The sequence below is a fragment of the Zalophus californianus genome, chromosome 14 (genome assembly GCF_009762305.2).
Source record: "Zalophus californianus isolate mZalCal1 chromosome 14, mZalCal1.pri.v2, whole genome shotgun sequence".
In the NCBI taxonomy this organism is placed as follows: Eukaryota; Metazoa; Chordata; class Mammalia; order Carnivora; family Otariidae; genus Zalophus; species Zalophus californianus.
In genome coordinates, this window is record NC_045608.1 from 5,121,734 (window position 1) to 5,140,462 (window position 18,729).

Genomic DNA, 18,729 nt, shown 5'->3' on the forward strand with positions numbered 1-18,729 from the left:
AAGAAGCGCAGTCCCCCAGCAAAGGCGGGCCCGTGGAAGGGATGCCATAATCACCCCGCACCTTGGAATCCAGAAGCCCGTCCACACCACGCTGTGTGAGGCCGCGCAGGGGAGTCTGGCTGAGTGAGGTGGGGCGGGCGCGGGGGCGGGGGGGGGGGGTGGGGGTGGTGGTGGTGATCGGCACCTGGACCAGGATCCTGACACTGTGTGACCTCAGGCAAGTTATTTAGCATCTCTGGATCTCAATATCCTCACCTATAAACCGTGAGTAGTGAGAGTATCCGCCGGCCCCCAGGGTGAGGCTTCCACTGCGTCCAGACAAGGCAAGGCCTGGGACGGGGCCTGGAACGCGGTGAGCCCCTTCAGCAGCTCTTGGCTCCATGGCCCCATCCCCAGCAGCTCCGCTGTGAGGACCTGCTGCCTTGGTGAGCAGACACTTGCCACTCTGACCTCACCAAGCAGCTGTCTTTCTCATGACCTTGGGCTCCGTGAATAGAGCCACAGTCCCCTCGAGGACCATACAGTAGAGCTCCTTCACCAGAAAGACTCCCCTGTGTACAGGGAGGAACGCCTGGGTGGAGAATTTTTTAAAAGGAGAAATTGTGTAAGCCATGAGCCTGCTCTGACGCCAATTCACTGTGTGACCCTGAGCAAGTCACTCCCCATGCCTGAGTCCCCTTTCTCCCATCTGCAAAGGGGGCTGTGGGGGGGGGGGGGGGCGGAGAGAGGCTCTAAGATGCCTTCTTGCTCTGCAAGACCACTCATTTACTCCAAGAGCCAGCTGCTGGTACCACTCTCGCCCCACAAAACTGTCTACGGTGCCAGGGCGCCCCCATCTCCCCACGGTGATGGGCAGCATGCCCTTGCTCAACACCATAGCTACAAAGGGAAATGTACCCTTTCTGTGCCCATTCAATATGAGACCCAGGAGAGAAGAAAGGAGCCACCCAGCCGCGTACAACTGGGGGGCTCATCAGGGAACAAGGCCCCTAGAAGGGCTTTGCGGGCCCAGAGACCACCCTCCTGGACTTCACACCAACAAGCGAGGGGTTTCTTTTGCTCTCTTGGATCATGGCAACCACCATGCTCATTGTTGGCTCCGAGCACCGCAGCTCATGCAGAAGCCCCACGCCTCCCAAGTTCCCTGCATCCGGTGGGGGGAACCGAAATGATTTACTCTGGGAACCTCCACTGTACCGCCATTAAATCACTCAGGGGAGGTGACAGCATTTGCATACCACTCCCCACCACCTCTTCGAAGAGCAGCACCATACACAGGCAACCCCCCCCTCCCAAACCACTATTGTAGTGAGAAAGAAATATACCACAGGCCATGCCAAGGTGCCTGGCAGGGTGAAGAGTGTCTCTGCTTTGAAGCCAAAGCCACCCACCCCCCACTAGCAGGCTCTGCCACTCACAAGGCCCCTCTGTCAGGGGCTCTCCACCCACCCCAATTTTCTAGACCCTGAACACAATGGGTCAATGAAGCAAGGCGCGTCCATTTCCCCCAGCAGGGGCTGTAACAGCGCTGCTAATTTGCAAAGCCGTAGCATGCACAAAAGTGGCTTGAATAATGGGGGCCCCCTAGTCGCTAAGCTGGGGGATTTGTGCTGACTCTTACCAAGTACAGTTCCATATGTTTAAGCGCTTGCAAGGCTGAAAGAAGTACGCCCACCACACTCTTTACCATGGCAGCTACCCACGCCGGGGGGGGGGGGGGGGGGGGGGGCACAGAGCAGACAGTCCCTGTGTGATGGGGGAGAGGGCATCCTTCCTTCCCTCAGAACCCTTCCAGCCCCTCTCCCAGAGCCTCAGCCAAACATGGCTGGTAAAGCATGCCAGAAATTACCCAGAAAATCCAACCAGCTCTGAAGGAAGCTCTAGCTAATTCCTCTGAACCTTTCCACCAACAGTAGACAGCTAAGTATCTTTCAAGAATTTCAGCCTTGTTTTTTTTCTTCCTAGCTCTCCTAACTGGTGCTAAATATAGAGTTATCAAACTGCCTCTCTTTACGTCCCTGGTAGGGACCGGTGAAAGACTTACATGTGCTCGCAAGAACCTGAGGATGGCACGGAGGGCTCTGTCCTAGCGGCATTTGCCAAGAGAGCTACCCAGCTGAGACTCTGGGGGAAAGCAGCAGGGCAGCTCGGCCAGGAGCTGGGCCAGCAGCAGGTTTCAGGGGTGGCACACCTTCCCTGCCAGGACCTGGCCTCCCAGAGCCAGGCACAAGCTCTTCCGTTGCTAGGGGAGGGGGGGGGAGGGGGGGTTCTCCATCTTCTCTTACAAGCACTAGGCAGGCAGCCTCCCCGAGAGATTTCCAATATTCGCCTATGAGCACATCCAGGCAAAGGCTGACCCCCGTGGAGAAACAAAATAGAGACAAAACTGCAATTTTCAAGTCCAAGGGACTGCACTTTTGGGAACAGGTCCCAGGGCTTCAGCTAGGAAGAAACAGCCTTGACCCTCCTTATGCACCACAGAAGAAAGCTGAGAGCAGAACAGATACTGCTTAGGAGCCAAGCAAACTGAAGATTCATCCACACATTAAGCCAAAGCTGAACGCCGATGGATATCTCTGACAGAAGGTTCTCTCCGAGTGGAAGGTTTTGTGAAATATTTTGGGTCACTTAAGGGCATCTCAAAGTAAGACAATATTTACTTTTTCCATGCAAATACATCACACATTAAGTTGGCATACAAGGTTCGTTCCTATATAAATACAACCTCCCTAAAGCAGTTACAGCTGAAAAGTTAAAGTTGTATTTTTCTACGGCAGCCTGGATATCTGTGCCGTTTGTTTGTTAAGGAAATGAGAATTTTTCTAAAGCGAAAGGTATCTGCTCCCACATCATGGGTCCTGATTTTAAAATGTTTGGAGAACTGAGCTCTCCAAATGCACACGGATGTTGCTCGTGACTGTTCCGGGTTCATCTGAGCCTTTAGGATTGTCTCCACTGTTTGGGGTGGGGGAGGGGAGGAGAGGGATTGGCATTTTAAGATAGGCTTCCTCTAGAACCAACATGTAGCCACGCCAAGGTGGTAGAAGCTTTCCAAACTCCAGCAGGGAGAGAAAATACAGGACTATTTTGCCTTTCCCACTCACTAGGTTTTGGCGACAGCTGCGTCGGTGCCAACAGGAAGCCCGGCTCCATGGTACCCAGGCAATGGCTCTGGGCATCACCACGTTCCAGGCGGCCCTGCGCGCACGGGGCTGCCTGGCCGCCTTGGGGTCAAGGAGCTGGAGCAGCACGCGTCTCCAGAAAGCGAGCAGCAGGCTGCGCCTTGGCTAAGGGGAGGCCACTTGAGGAGGGGACATGTTCCGGGAGGCGGGGGGGGGGGGGGGGTGTAAGAGCAAGAGGGTGCGGCGAGGCGCGTGGAGAGGCTGCGGACAAGCCAGACAGACTGCGCCGACCGAGACGACCTCAAGGCTGGGGCCCCGCAGGTGTCCTGGGAACGCACGGCCGTGCGTCATCCGCGGGCATCAGGAAACCGGGAGAAGGGGTCCACCGACGCCCCGTCACAGCAAACCCCGCGGGAACCAGGACCAGGCGGGGCGGGGAGGGGGCTAGATTCCTGGAGGCGCGCCCCCACCCGCCGCGAGAGGCTGAGCGCCTCCGGTCTGTTGCCCCCGCGCGCCCTGAAAGGATCCGCAGGGGAGCTGGGGTCTGGGGAGGAAGGCTGGCGGGCTCTCGCGCCGGGCAGAGGTACGTGCCGGGGACCCCTGGGTTCCCGGGGTCTCCCCAGATCTGTCTGGGTCCGGGAGATGCGAGCTGCCGGGGACTTGCGAAGGAGGTGGCCGCCCCGCGCTGGAGCCAACTTTGTGCGCGGCGGCCGGGGCCGGGGATGGGGGCCGGGGACGCGTTACCTGGGCACCGGAACGCAGTCAGCGCCAGCAGGAGCCCGAGCGGCGGCGCCCGGCCCGGGGGCGGCATGGTCCTCGGCGCGCGGTGGGCGCGGCGCGGGGCTGCTCCTGTCGCGCGCCCGGCCCGGCCCGCGGCTCCCGGGGACAGCCCCGGGTGGCTACGCTCGGGCGCCGGGCATGGCTCGCCCCCAGGGCGCCGCTCTTCCCCAGACGCTGGCGGCGCTTCCTCCGCTCGCCCCTGCGCGCGCTCCGGGGCTCGGCCGTGCGCGGCCGGGGAGCTGGGGGCCGCGGGGGCTCAGCGCCCAGCGCCCGCGCCGGCGGCCCCGCACTTGGCCCGAGTTGCGCGGGCCCCGCCGCCGCCGCCGCCGCGGTTCCTGCGCCCCAGCGCCCGTCCCATCGCCGTGGCGCCGCCGCCGTCGCCGCCGCCGCCGCCGCCGCCGCCGCCGCCGCCGCCGCCTCTGCCCGCGCCAGCTGCCGGCCGCCCCTCAGCCCGCGAGAGAGTGAGCGAGCGGCGAGCGCCGGGAGGAGGGCGGGGCGGCGGCGGGAGGGCGGGGCCGGGGAGGGGGCGGGCCCGCCGCGGAGACGGGGCCCCGGGCGGCCGCCCAGCCATAGGCGGCGGGACGTGCCACTCCCCGGCGTCCCTGGGGGAAGGCGCTGCGCCGCACAGGCCTGGGGAGACCCGCGGGGGTGGTCTGGGGCGTGGGCGCGGACAGGGCAGCCGGAGGGGGCACCCGCCGGCCAAAAGCACACAGATCGGGGTGTATTCGGGCCAAGTGGCGGCAGTTCCCAAGGTCGCAGGGTGGGGGAGATAGGGGAAGGTCCTTGGAATGGGGCAACGACGTCTGGGGGGGTGGGGGGTTCCGCAGGGGACAGGGATTGCAAGGCTGAGCGCAGACGAGAGGTCCTGGGATAAATTTGGCACGGGTTGGGGGTGCTTGTGGGGGAGGGGAGGGCAGGGGTGGCCTCGGGGAGTCGGGGGCTACCTGAGGAGTTTCCACCGAGCACCGGGACCAGGACGGGTGCGCTGGCTGGGCGCGGTCAGGGGTCCTGAAAGAAATCGAAGTCGTCTTGGGGTGTCTCTCCAGGTGTGAGGCAGAGACCCGCGGGGGCCCTTGTTTGCCCGAGCAAGAGGACGCCCTGGAAGCGGAGGGGGCGCGAGACGAGGGACGAGCTCCCAGGGCGACCGCTCCAGGGTGTAGTGGAGGCCGGGACGGGGACTGGGTGGTGGGATTCTTCCAGCCTGGGGACAAGCCCTCATTGGGGGTCACAGCCCCTATTATCCACCCTCTCCCCCGCCTCCCCTCACCCCAACCCGGGGCGGAGCAACGGGGGCGCAGCTCAATGAGTGAATCATGCTGGGTGCACGTGGGGGCTCCTACAGCAGTCCTCAGATGACTTGAAACTTGCCCGCCCCCCCGCAGCTGGAGGAGGGGTGGGTGGGAGGTGGGACCCTGAGGTGGGAGTCCTTGCTCTGTCCCAGCTCCCATGTACCGGCCACGGGCTCCAGTGTCTAGGTTTTCCATTAAAAAGTGGGGCAAACTCTTTGGAAACGTCAATAAGGCAGCGTGGAGGGAGGCAGAATCTCAAAGTCTTGGCTGAGAACCTGGCCCTGCCACTCTTGGTTATGCCACCTGGGCCAAGTCATTTATGCTCCCCAGCCTCAGTTTCCCCATCTGAGAAATGGAAGCCATTGCAGCGTCCACCTGGTGTCCCACATAAGGTATATAAAGCCCCTGACCTATGAAGTAAGAGCTCATTTAAAGGGATCCACTGTGGACATTATCATTCTCATCATTATGGTCATTATCATCATGTATCTGATCTCCCTCTGTGGGCCCAGAGCTCACATCAGAAGAACAATCCTCCCCGCTCCCAGCTGGTGAGGGGGGACGGCAGGGGACAGGGCACCTGCTTCATTAGTACAGACAAGCTCATTAGCAGAAGCAGCGCTCAGCTCTTCTTAGATAAAAGAAGGAAGAAAGAGCTAGGGGCATGTGGGGAGTCTCTGGGCCAGGTTAATTGCAAGACAGAAAGGGATTTTCCCGTCGCAACTAATAGGCTTCCTTTTCAAAGAACCCATGCACTGGCCAAGCCCACTTTGGGCTCTTGGGCAAGGCCTGTGATCCATGCCTGGAGAACCAAATATCAGGCTGGACAACGGGTGGTCTCCTTAGGTGTGGGGAGGGGAGGGCCTTGTGAAGGACGCATCTGTCTGCTCCTCTGTGACTGTTCCCCTAGCTGGGAGGAGGATGCCCCCCCAGATGCTGTCAGCATTTCCTGGGATCCTCCCAGCCTGGCTGCTTCCCCCACTCTTTCCCACTCGTGCATTCATAAGGGTTTGCTGAACTGAGCACCTACCGGGTGCAGGGCCTGTAAAGCCGGGGGGGGGGGGGGGGGGGGGGGGGGGAGGTAGGAATGGGGAGAAAAAAATGGATGGAATGCAGGTGCCTGCCCTCCAGGAATTCTCTGTCTCACAATTGGAAATGCATACACAACTAAGCTCCAGGGAGCTCCTAGCAGGAGGACCTGGGGGGGTTCCAGCCAAGGAGCCCCACGTGTTGGACCAGACAGCAGGTCAGTGAGGGCTGGGGGTCTGTGACCAAAGATAACAAGGCATTTTCTGGCAGAGGTGCACGGGGAAGGGGTGAATAGTTCTGGTGAGTCCCTGAGCCAAGGGTTATACAGTGTCAGGAGTGATGGCAGACAACCTCCCCCAAGGGACTACCCTCCTAAAGGACTACACACACACACACACACACACACACACACACACACACACACACACACTCTACAGAGCCACCCGGCTTCTCCAGGGCAGGGCTGGGGGTATAGGCACAGCATCTGCCTACCTCGGCACTCCCCCTGGCTCAGCGCACCCAAACACCCCCCACCCTCCCACCCCTGGTCCTAGCTGTTCCTCAGGCTCACGGTTCCTACCTCTGCACTCTGGCCTTGTGTGTTCCTCCTCTGGGCACACCCTTCCGGGCTCATCCCCCTGCTGCCTCCCTCTCACTTCGGAACCCAGCGCAAACATCATCTCCTCAGAGAGGCCTTCCCAGACCAGCCATGGAAAACAGACCCCTCCAGGGTCTGTTGGCTGGCTCCATGCGAAGAGCACACATCTCTAGATCTGGGGGGGTCTGAGTTCGAGCCCCACATTGGATGTAGCAATTACTTTAAAAAATAAATAAATAACTTCGAAAAAATAATTTTAAAAAAATAAAAGACTCCTCTCCAGCCCCCCCCCACCCCTCTCCAGCCCTGTTCATATATTGTTCTAAGTTCTGCTGTTAGGGAGCTAAGGTAGAGGGGCACAGTTCTCCCCCCACCTCCCCCATCGATAGCTGCTAGAGATAACTGAGGAGAGGGCTCTGTTTCTGAGGGTGGCTTTTCCACGCCGCTGTGTGACTTTGGACAAACCCCTGAACCTCTCTGAGCTCATTATGTGAGATGAGAACTCCAGCCCTGCCCCCCCGCGGGTCCTGCGGTTGGGGGAGGACTCCTGCGTATTAAACCAGGCCCCCGAGTTTAGATGATAATGGGGTTATTTGGGCCTTCCTGGATCCTGACCCCCAGAATCTCACCCCCAGCCTACTGGCCTCATAGCCTGGGGCAGGATCATAAGAATTACACAGCCCAAACTCTCCCCCTGTGTACAGATGGGGAAAGTGAGGCAGATCCAACTAGGAGCCAGCTCGAGGCCCTCTGCTCCCCCAGGTCCCGCACCCCCTACCCGCCAGGCAGGTGCCCCCACGCGGCCCCTCTCGCGCCCTTCCCCGCCCCCAGCGAGGCTCTGCTCGGCCCACGCGCCCGCCCGGCCACAGGCGTAGAGCGACACTGCCATCTCGTGGCTATCGCTGGCACTGCACGCCTGGCCTGAGACGCAGAAGGAAGACCGTGCGCACAGGGCAGGGGGTAAGGGGGGCACCCGGCAGAGAGATTTCCCCACCCCCGCCGAACCCACCCCAGCTTTGGAAGACCCCTGTATCCTGTGCACCGCCAACGTTTCCAACACCCGTGCGGCGACCCCCATCGTGCCCCGCCAGTTAAGATGTTCTTTGCCAAGACGGACTGTCCTTTTCCGATGCAAATATTCCAGTTTCGCTGAAATGGTAGCTGGCATTCTTTCCAGCGAACGGAGTCGACTCCCGTTTCCACCACCCCGGGAATGGTGGGTGAGGAGAGCCTCTCAAAATAGCAGCTGAGCTCACTTGGATAGGAAATCAAGAAGGACAGAACTGCGACACCTGGATATACAGACAACTGATGGAAGGAAGGCCCGTTTCTGGGGACCCCGGACTGCAAGTACCCCATGTCTCTCTCTCTCTCTCTCTCTCTCTCTCTCTCTCTCTCTCTGTCCCATTTCTCTCTTTTATTTTCTGCATAGCAGTTATGACTCCCTGGCCTCACGCGTACAGGGAGAGAAACTTCATCACTGCCGGTCTCCCCCACGGGGAGGTCAGCCCCCGTCTTGTTCACCAAATAGCTAGTAACCGGAGCAGTGCTGGGCGCTAAGGGGGGGCCGTCCAAGAAACAGTGGTGAAATCGGTGACTGAAAAAGGACACTCGATTAAGAGCTGAGCCCTTGGAAGGTGGCAGCAAGCCCGTGAAAACTGAGAACAGAAGGGGCTTGAGTCCGCTTTCAGGTAGAGTCCCGGGGGAGACCCGGGGAAGAATGGCTTCCAGTTGTGGTTAAGCAGAAAGCACCCAACCTGCCCCCAACCGCACCCCCACCCCCGCGCCCCTCCCCTCCCCTCCCCTCCCCTCCCCCAACCTCCCATAGCTTCCCAGCGGGACCTGGGAGCAGTAGAATGAGCCCTGGAGGCCCGCATTGGCCCCGACGTGGGGGTGGGGGTGGGGATGACAAAGCCTCCTGCAGGGGATTTGGGAACAAGTTTTAACCGCTCTGGGGCAGAACAAACACTAGTAAGGAGTAATGGCATAGCATTTAACACATGCCAGGCAGGCACCACTCTAAGGGCTTTCCATGGTTTGGGTTTTTATTTTTGTAAATTACACATAACACAAAATTACCGTTTTAACCACTTTAAAGTGTACAATTCAGTGGCATTGAGTACATTCATGATGCTGTGCACCCATCACGGATATCCAATTCCAGAACTTTTCCATCACCCCAAAGAGACACCTTGTGCCCAGCTGCTCCCCATTGCCCCGTCCCCTCAGCCTCTATGGATTTGCCTTTGCTGGCCATCTCATATAAATGGGGTCTCCTGTTGTCTGGCTTCCTGCACTCAGCACAACGTTTGCGAAGTGCAGCGATTGTTGAAGCGCGGACCAGTACCTCATTCCTTCTTTGTAACTGAAGGTTATTCCGTCGCGTGCATGGGACACATTTGTGTATCCACTCTTCCACTATCGGACATTAGGATTGTTGGCACCTTTTGGCCGTTGTGAGTAGTGCTACCACGGACGTTTGGGTACAAATTTTTGTCACAACACCTGCTTTCAGTAGTTTAGGGCTGACACACTTTAATTCATTGGACCCTCACAACTATCTGTTCATTGTATGGTTGAGGGGACTGACCCCGGGGGAAGGTTAAGCAATGTGCCTGTCACCCCGCGAGGAGCCGCAGGATCAGAGGTGACCCAGGCAGTCCCCAAGATGGATGGGTTGTGGCTCTCCCACCCACGATTGCCTCCGCACAGCCTAAGACCCCCAGAAACTCGGGGGCAGCCTTAACTGCTCCCCCATAGGATAGGCTCCCGATTGGTTTGAGTGGCATAGGCGGAGCCCTGAAGGCAGGGGGAGGAGTCCTAGAGGTCTCAGCCAATCACATTCCCTCCTGCCAGGGACCTAAAGGAGGCATGTGACCTAGTGCTGACCAATGAGATGTAAAGGGTAGTTGTAGGATGATGCTTTCCTGGATCAGGTGACAGAGGCAAAGGGCCCATCTTACCCTCCACCCCTTCCCTCTTGCCGTCTTATAGAGTGAGGGTGTGATAGGAGGGCTCTGGCAGCCTCTTTTGACCTTGAGGCACCACAGTACCACTGCCCACTACAGATGGCAGAACAGAAAGACAAGAGAGCTCCTGACGACATCCTTGAACCACGGTGTCAGTCTCCAGTCCTGACTTTTTGTTCGCTGGGATGATAAACTGAATTAAACAACCTACTTGGATATTCACTACCTGTAGCCAAAAGCAGCCTGATAAATGTATGTACAGGAAAAGCCCCCAATGGACTGCGATATGTATTTACCACTCAACAAAAGATCTCAAGTCAAATGGCAGAAAGTTCAAAAAATGTGATTTCCTGTATACTGACTTTGTGAGGGTTTTTTTTTTTCCAAAATATGCATTCCTGGCACGAAAGAAACAAGTATTGAAAAGGCATAACCCCCACCCCTCAGAGATAACCACCTCTAATATATTCATGTTTTTTCCATTCCTTCCTCTAGGTATACTCTATATATAATTTATTAAAAATGGGCTCCCAAGGGGCACCGGGCTGCCTCAGTCTATAGAGCATGTGAAGTCTTGATCTCCGGGTTGTGAGCTCCAGCGGCACCTTTATACATGGGCATGATCTGTCCTTCAGGGTACGTCCCTAAAGAACAGACTGTCAAGTGAAAGCAGGTACAGTTCCGGGATTTTCACACCAAGTGCCTCTCGGAGGAAAAGTTGTACCAATTCAAATTCCCATGAGTGCATAGCGGTGCTGGTTTGCATTTTTAATATACATTTTCTGTCTATCCAATTAATAAAAGATTTCCCATTTAGGTTAGTTCATTATACATCATGAATTTGTAAATATCAAGGAGATGGTTACAATGAAATTTAGAAATTCAATGAAATCATCGCTAGTTATAATTTTATCATCGCTTATTATAATTGTTCAATCCACTACCCTCTGGTAAAATATGGGTGTGCAGGATGGTATCAAGCCATTGTCGGGAAATGGGTGGGCTTTTCCCTGTCTGCATAGCTCTTTCTTCTGAGCACATATGCCTGTGCACAGGTTCAAATATTTTTTATTTCTCTCACAAATTATATTTATTCTTTAGTCTGCTTAGAGGAGCTTCCTGCAGAAAAATTAGAGAGCATTTCGGACCACACCAGGATTAACGTGCATTAGCTTCTCCACATTTGCAAAGACCCAAAGTTCCAGAGGAGGGACAGGAAATGATTCAGCACAGGACAGGATGGGGTGAAATTATGGAAATGTTGATGGACAAATGAGACCAATGCCTGGTGGATGTGCTCCTCCACATTCCTCTCTTGGAGGACCCAAGTCGGACTTCATGGGCTTGTTAAATCACAGCATTTAGCTACAAAGGGCCAAGAGATTTCTTCTTGTCTAGAACCACCGGGCTCAAAACAGTGTTATATTTTATAATGATAAAAGCCAAAGCAGAAGGGATTGACTGGTTCACATAATCAAAGTGTGCATGGCTTCAGGCTTGGCTGGTTCCAGGAACCCAATGTCCTCAGGATTCCCTGTCAGCAGAAGAATGGCAGAAAAGAAATATCACTGGCTACACTGAGGTCATGTGCCTATCCCTGAACTAATCACTGTGCCAGGGGATGGGATATGCTAATTGGCCGGTCTGGAGTCCCATGCCCAACCGCGGAGCTGGGCGAGGCATCAGCCCGGTGCAAACTACACAGCCTGGGAGCAGGGTGCAGTTCCAGAGGATAGGCACCTGGGGAGTCCAAGGACAGTTGTCCACGCAAGCAGGTTCAATGCAAAGAACAGACCCAGGAAGAACTCTGCTGCATCGCTGAGGGAGCTCCCTCCTTGCCCTTACATTTCATTCAGCAGGCAGAAGATAGAGATGATGCTTACGGCTTTAAAAATATTTTTAAAAAATTTTTTTTCTACGCAGTCACATTTCCTTTTCTTTTAAGATTTTATTTATTTATTTGAGAGAGAGAGAGCGGGCGCACACGCGGGGCGGGCCGTGGTGGGGGAAGGACAGAGGGAGAGGGAGAAGCAGGCTCCCTGCTGAGCAGGGAGCCAGACGCGGGGCTCGATCCCAGGACCCCAGATCATGACCTGAGCTGAAGGCAGACACTTAACCGACTGGGCCACCCAGGCGCTCCGGAGTGACATTTCCTTAAGCAGGTTTGCACTGAGCGAGTCCTGCACTTTGGACCCTAGCGCTGGGGTACCCCAATTTTTTTCACCATCGACACCTCTAAATAAGGTAACAGTGCTTAATTCAACATACAAGTGGCGGTCCCAGAGAGAAGTGCAAACCAGAGCACCTTGGATGAATTCTCCACATGTCTCGGTGCTGCCAGTGTGCTTCCCTGCCTTAGAGGAGAAGGCACTTCAGTATCAGCTCAGGTGCTCAGCTACGGGTGCCCCTTACCATCTGATCGACTGACTTGAGTGTGGCCATCTTTCTCTTACTGTTTATTAAGACCTTGCAGTGTGACAAGCCACTTAACCATCCCAGTAAAATCAGAGGGGGGGATTTTCACCCCCATTTTACAAAAAAAGGAAACTGAGGCTCAGGGGTTTAATCCATTTACTTTAAGTCACCTAAAAATGGCAGAGTTGGGGCTTGAAGCTAGAGGAGCTGTCTCTGAGCCCCCACAGTGCTCTTCCTCTGTCTCCTCAGAAAGCCATTCCTGACGCAAAGCCGCAGAGCCGCCTCCCGAAGGGACAAAGCACTGTGTCAGTCCCGCCCGCCCCTGAGATGTTGCTGTTGGATGGGCTTCTGCCTCGCTAGCATGGCCATACCATTCTTAACTACTGACAACCGCTCAGCTCCTCCCACCAGTGCTGGACTGGGACAGACAGGGTAAAACCCAGGAGGGTAGGACCGATCAGAGGGCCTCACAGACAGAAACTGATTGTTTGGGAAAGTGGGGACCGCCGAAAGCTCTCAGATCCCTGCCATGAAAATTCATGTGTGTTAACGATGCCAAAGTGCTGAGCTCGGCGGCAGCCCCCAGGCAGCCCCAGCACCTGCTCTGGGGCAGGGGTGCCACTCAGTTGATTAAATGCAGCCGTTAAAGCCCCCCTGGGTCTCGCCTCCTTGAAACCACGCCACCTAAAATTTCACTGCGATCATCTTGACATTTACAAATTCATAATGTATAATGAGCTAACCTGAAGTGGGAATCTTTTATTAATTGTCTAAAACGGGGAGTATATAATAAGAATGAATAAATACAACAAACCAGGCTGGACCTGTAGACCTCCAAGAAACCGGCCGTGGAAGGAGGCTTCGCACACGTGACTCCTTGGGATCTGAGGGCTGGGCGGGTGGCTGGGGCCAGTGGTCTTCCCTTGTCACGGGGCCGGTCCCCAGGCAGGGAGGGGGAGCTCCCGCCAAGACACTGTTTGGGTGGGATGCCTTGCTGATGTCGGCTGCGGGTTTCAGAAACACGAGGAATGTCTGAGATGCTGCGTTGCCTGAATGCCCAAGAGCCATTGGGATACTGTGGGACACTCAAGGACAACAGCTAGCAAGTGGCAGAGCCCAGATTTGAACCCTCATCCATCTCTTTCCGCCCCCACCCTCTGCTTCAACGGATTTACAGAACAAAGCTCGCCTTCCACCCTGAGACGTGGATGCTCAGAGCATGACACCGGCCATGGGCTGACCCTGACCTGCTTGGCCACCCACAAGGGCCCCACCGGCCCCTGGGGCCTCCCCGCGCTGTGCCAGGAGCCCTCTTCCCCCATGGACGTGAGGCTCTCTGGAAGAGCCCATGCAGCTAAAAGGAGAGTGTAACTGCTTGAAACAGTGCTGACTGCTCCTTCCAGAACGAAGGTCCTGATTATATAACACGGTTGCCTGGGGAAGGAACACTTGTGCCTGCTCAGGTTTTTCCAAAAAAAAAAAAAAAAAAGGAAAAAACAGATTTTAAAAAGTTAAAACTGCCCTCCTTAACCCTCATTCATTCTTCGCACAGATGTTTACTGAGCCCCTAGTATGTGCCAGGGGCTCAATAAATATCTCTAGGTGCTGGGGATGTGACAGAAAATCACACCAAATTCCCTGCTCATGGAAAGCTGATATTCTAGTGTGGGAAGACCATAAACCAAAGAAACGGGCAAAACATACAGCGGGTCGGATGAAATCAGTGCGAAGGAGAAAAGTAAAACAAAAGTATTTTTATTTTTAAAAATCTATTATTTTTGTTTAATTATTTTTTTTTTTAAGGAAACTGTACCCCCAACATGGGGCTCGAACTCACGACCCGGAGATCAAGAGTCACATGCTCTACTGACTGAGCCAGCCAGGTGCCCTAAGAAAGTATTTTTATTTTTTTTAAGGATTTTATGTATTTATTTGACAGAAAGAGAGAGAGCACAAGCAGGGGGAGCAGCAGAGGGAGAGGGAGAAGCAGGCTTCCTGCCGAGCAGGGAGCCCGATGTGGGACTTGATCCCAGGACCCTGGGATCACAACCTGAGCCGGAGGCAGATGCTTAACCGGCTGAGCCACCCAGGCGCCCTCCCCCCCACAAGAAAGTATTTTTAGAGTGGAAGAAAAAAGAGTCCGAAAAGGCTCCCCTGAAAAGGTGTCATTTGAGGAAACAGTTGAAAGGGTGAGGGAATGAACCACACAGGTGATACAACAAGAACAGGAAGTGCAAAGGCCCTGGGGTTGGATAGTACCAAAGGCAAAAAAGGCATAAATGGAGGCCCACAGCCCAGACTGGGAACTTTGCAAACTCCATGGCCAGAAGACAATAGCTTCCAGCAACCAGAAAGCAAAGCCTGCAGCTGCCAGCAAGCAGATGTGCTGGGCCGGCAGGGGCAGGGAAGTGGCTTCCATGGGAGGAGGAAGGAGGGATGGGGGTAAGAGCCAATTCAGTCCTGCGTCGTTTGGCAGGCAGAATTCTCAGATGGCCTACGGGTCCCACCCTGTACAATCCCAGGACCGTGAAGATGGCGGGTTTTATTCCAGGGCAGGTTATGTTACATGGTACACTTAACTTTAAGAAAGGAAGATTATAATAAGTGACCCCTTGGAAAGAACAGGGCTCTTCCCAGAGTCAGCTAGTTGAAGCAAGAGAGATTCTCCACAGCTGGCTGTGACCCTGGACAGGGCCACCGAGAAGGGCCGTGGGTGCGAAGAGCAGTCCCCAGGTACCAGGCAGCCAGGAACGCAAATCTCTCTCGGTCCTGCTGCCACTGAACTGAACTCACGACCTGCTCAAGCTTGGAAGAGGATCCAAGGTCCAGATGAGAACCCAGCCCGAGGGACCTGGGGCGGAGAACCCAGCCATACTGTGCCTGGCTCCTGACCTGCACAGCTGTGAGCGAGTAAGTGGGCGTTGTTTGAAGCTGCTCAGTTTGAGGTGATTTATAATGCAGCAATAGAAAACTAAGGGACACTCATTCAATACTTTTGAGTACCTACTATGTGCTGGTCCCTGTTAGGTGCTGGAGACATAGCCATGGGCAGGACAGATAAGGTTCCTTCCGAATGGGGCTTATATTCAAATTAGGGAAATAGACAGTGAGCAAGTAAACAAACGACCGACATAATATCAGATGGCAGCATCCCTGGAAGATGGGGCCCTGGAACCAGGACCCCGGGCTAAGTTTCGATGGTCCACTTCTCCCAGCCAGCGAGGCCCACGCCAGCAAAACAACTCCCACCAGGCAGAAGCTTTAGCCAAACAGCTGCTCCAGAGCCCTGGGGGATTGGCCTGCCCTTTCCACCCTCATCTCCTCCTGCTCTCTTCCCCTCTCCTGGTGTGGTCCCCACAGGCCCTCCCCTTCCCCAAACACACCAGGCTTGTCCCCACCTCAGGGCCTTTGCACGTGCTATGGCTGCTCCTCCTCTCTCCAGTTTCTCCTGCAGTATCACCTCCTCAGAGACATATGCCTACCACCCCACCTAGAGAAGCCCTCCCCACCTGCACATCTGTTTACCCACCATGTTCTAGTCTCCCCTTCGCATGTGTCACTCACATAAATGATCTCACTTATTCATTCACTTGTGGCCTCTCTCCCCCACCGGAACGTAAGCGCCAGCACGGCAGACCCTGTGCCTTTCACTGCTGTCTCCCGGAGCCTAAAACAGCTCCCGGGACATAGGAGACTCTCCGTAAACATCCGCTGACGGAATGATTGGAAACTTCCTCTGATCAGTCAGTGGCTGTTTTTATTTCTTCCAAGAGAGGAGGACAGAAAAAGCAGTGAAAAAGGAATAATTCAGAAAAAGATGAAAATCCTAAGCTGTAGCGAGACAGCCATTTGCATAATGACGAGCATCTGATTTTTAATATAATTCCACCTCCAAAGGAAAATGTTAGCTATTCAAATGTAGCCAGGCCCCAGGAAAGGGCTCAGATAAATAGGAGCAGCAATCACAAGGGTGGAAATCAAAATCCTGCAGTGGTTGTTTTCCCCATCACGGAACAATTTCTGTTTGTGCCGTTCAGAACTCGCTGGCCGTTCCAAACGCTGTTAGCGATCTAACCAACACCCTTTCCCAGCTTCGTCCTCCCTTCCCTCCTCACTGTTCAAGAGGAAGCTAAATACTCATTTCCCCAGACCCTTTGGAAGACCCACTTCTGTCTAGTGAGATGAAAATGGACGAGGTCGGGAGACAGTCTGGGAGTGCCTTTGCCTATGGGAAATGGAAGAGGGGAGCCTGATCAGGCCCTAGACCTTCCTCCTGCCTTAAATATCGCTGTGATGGCTGGAGTTGCAGCAGCCGTCTTGTGACCGTGGGGGGAAAGCCAAGAGAATCACAGAGATTGTTGGCCCTTCCTTCCTTAAGCAGCTTTATCACTGCCCTGAGATAACCGCTTCTGGAGTATATATAAGAAGAGTAAATGCTTATCAAGCCACAGTGGTGAAGTTTCCTGTTACCTGCAAGCAAAAATCATTTCCTACCAATATGCCAGCTATAATGGTTAAGACAGCTCCACAAAACTGAACAAAGTTTTGTCCTTTGTCAAAGCAATTTCATGACCATGATCTCATCTCATCATCTCACCCCCCCCGAGCGTTTGGATGGGCAGACCTCAGTTTCCCTATTTGTCAGATGAAACATCCGAGACTCAGAGAGGTCAAGCGACTCTCCAAGGCCCACACAGCTCTGTGGTGACAGCTCAGACTCAGAACTGAAACCTGGACTTCCAAATTCCTAGTCCGACACATGGAAAGACAAGACCCCATGACAGAAAATAGTACCCCAGAGAAAAACAACAACAACAAAGAAGAAAAACCAAACTTCACTGTAAACCTCTATTTTATGGCTTTCGATTAAGAGACAACTGTTGTAATTCATTTACAAACCCAGGACCCAGTGGCCCTGTCTTAAAAATGAGTAGGACCCCAGAGCAGAACGCCAGGGCAGCGGGAGCCCATCCACCACAAAGGGCAGCGGGACGTACCCGTGCTCAGAGTGCCCTGGTCTGCAAGGACCTTTGACAGAAACAAAGCGTCCCAGTGTCCCTGGGACTGAAATAGATGGGAAGCCCACTGCCGTAGAGCATGGCAGCTCATCTCACAACAGAAGAAGTGCAGCGGTGCTCATGCCCAAGCAATTACCTGCAAGGAGGAGGAAGTGACCACCCAGTTCCCACTGGATGTCCGGCACGTAGGCCCCAGGAGAGGCCCCTATTTCCATAGGTGGCCGGATGGTACCGTGTACTCGTTTTATCCTTCCCGCCCCATCTAGGAGGTGATAGACCCCGTGCTGCTTCATTCCGGGTAGGAGAGAATCAGATGCTCGTCATTATGCAAATGGCTGTCTCGCTACAGCTTAGGATTTTCATCTTTTTCTGAATTATTCCTTTTTCACTGCTTTTTCTGTCCTCCTCTCTTGGAAGAAATAAAAACAGCCACTGACTGAGCTCCTGGTTCTGGGATCATAAATGCAGATGTCCACAGGAACGGAGCTAAGCAACATAAATGGGCAAAACAGGACAAGGGCAGGGCAGTAGGGAGCGGTGCCGACTGTGGTAAAGTCTGCGTGAAGGCATTCAGATTTCATTTTGAAGAAGCAGTCCTGCGGAGCAGGTAGGTCTACCTCAAGATTGAGTGAGATTTCGGGGCGCCTGGGTGGCTCAGTTGGTTAAGCGACTGCCTTCGGTTCAGGTCATGATCCCGGAGTCCTGGGATCGAGTTCCGTATCGGGCTCCCTGCTCGGCGGGGAGTCTGCTTCTCCCTCTGACCCTCACCCCTCTCATGCTCTCTCTCTCTGTCTCATTCTCTCTCTCGAATAAATAATAAAATCTTAAAAAAAAAAAAAAAGATTGAGTGGGATTTCAGGAAACCACAGGGAGGAGGGGCAGAGGGAGAAGCAGACTCCTCACTGAGCAATAGCCTGATGTGGACTCAATCCCAGCACCCTGGGACCATGACCCAGGTCGAAGGCAGACACTCAACCGACCGAGGCACCCAGGCGCCCCGGGATGGGAGCATATTTTTGCAGCTTCTCAACAGCACTGCGAGCCCCCCTGGTATCATTTCATTAAAGTCCTTTCAGCTTGAAGCAACTGACTCGATCTGCCATGTGCACATCCAGGGGTCCTGACAGATGCCACGTGCGTTTGTGAACCACACTCTCTGGCCGCTGTGCTTACAATAAACTCGCTCCCTTGTGACTTGATCTTTGAGTGGGATTCTGGTCTTTGCAACTCACTGGATTCAGATAACCCTGGCTTTCCAAACTCAGAGGCCTTACCAGGAGGGGGCCAAGGCTGCAGATCAACCCCGGTTCTGCAATAATCGCACTTGTCCTGGTGACAGTGGCCAGGACCGCAGCAGAGAGTGTGTGGTCAGCTTAGGTATCTCGATCTGATCCAGATGTGGGTTTTACTGCCTTTCATCATTATTAAGAATTAGCTCTGTGTCATTAGCACACCAAGCCATCAACTCAGATATGTCCGGCCATCTGGACGAGGCTCTTGCTAACAGCA

General features: G+C 54.7%; 1 protein-coding gene across 1 annotated transcript in view; it reads right to left on the reverse strand.

Annotated features, from left to right (window-relative positions):
• LOC113913069 (transmembrane protein 132B) overlaps nucleotides 1-3,971 on the reverse strand; it is a 384,783-nt gene extending 380,812 nt beyond the window's left edge. The window contains exon 1 of the mRNA XM_035724011.1: nucleotides 3,867-3,971. Within this exon, the coding sequence (XP_035579904.1) occupies nucleotides 3,867-3,933 (67 nt within the window). The 5' untranslated portion in view covers nucleotides 3,934-3,971. The remainder of the gene's footprint in view (nucleotides 1-3,866) is intronic.
• Nucleotides 3,972-18,729: the final 14,758 nt, after the last annotated feature.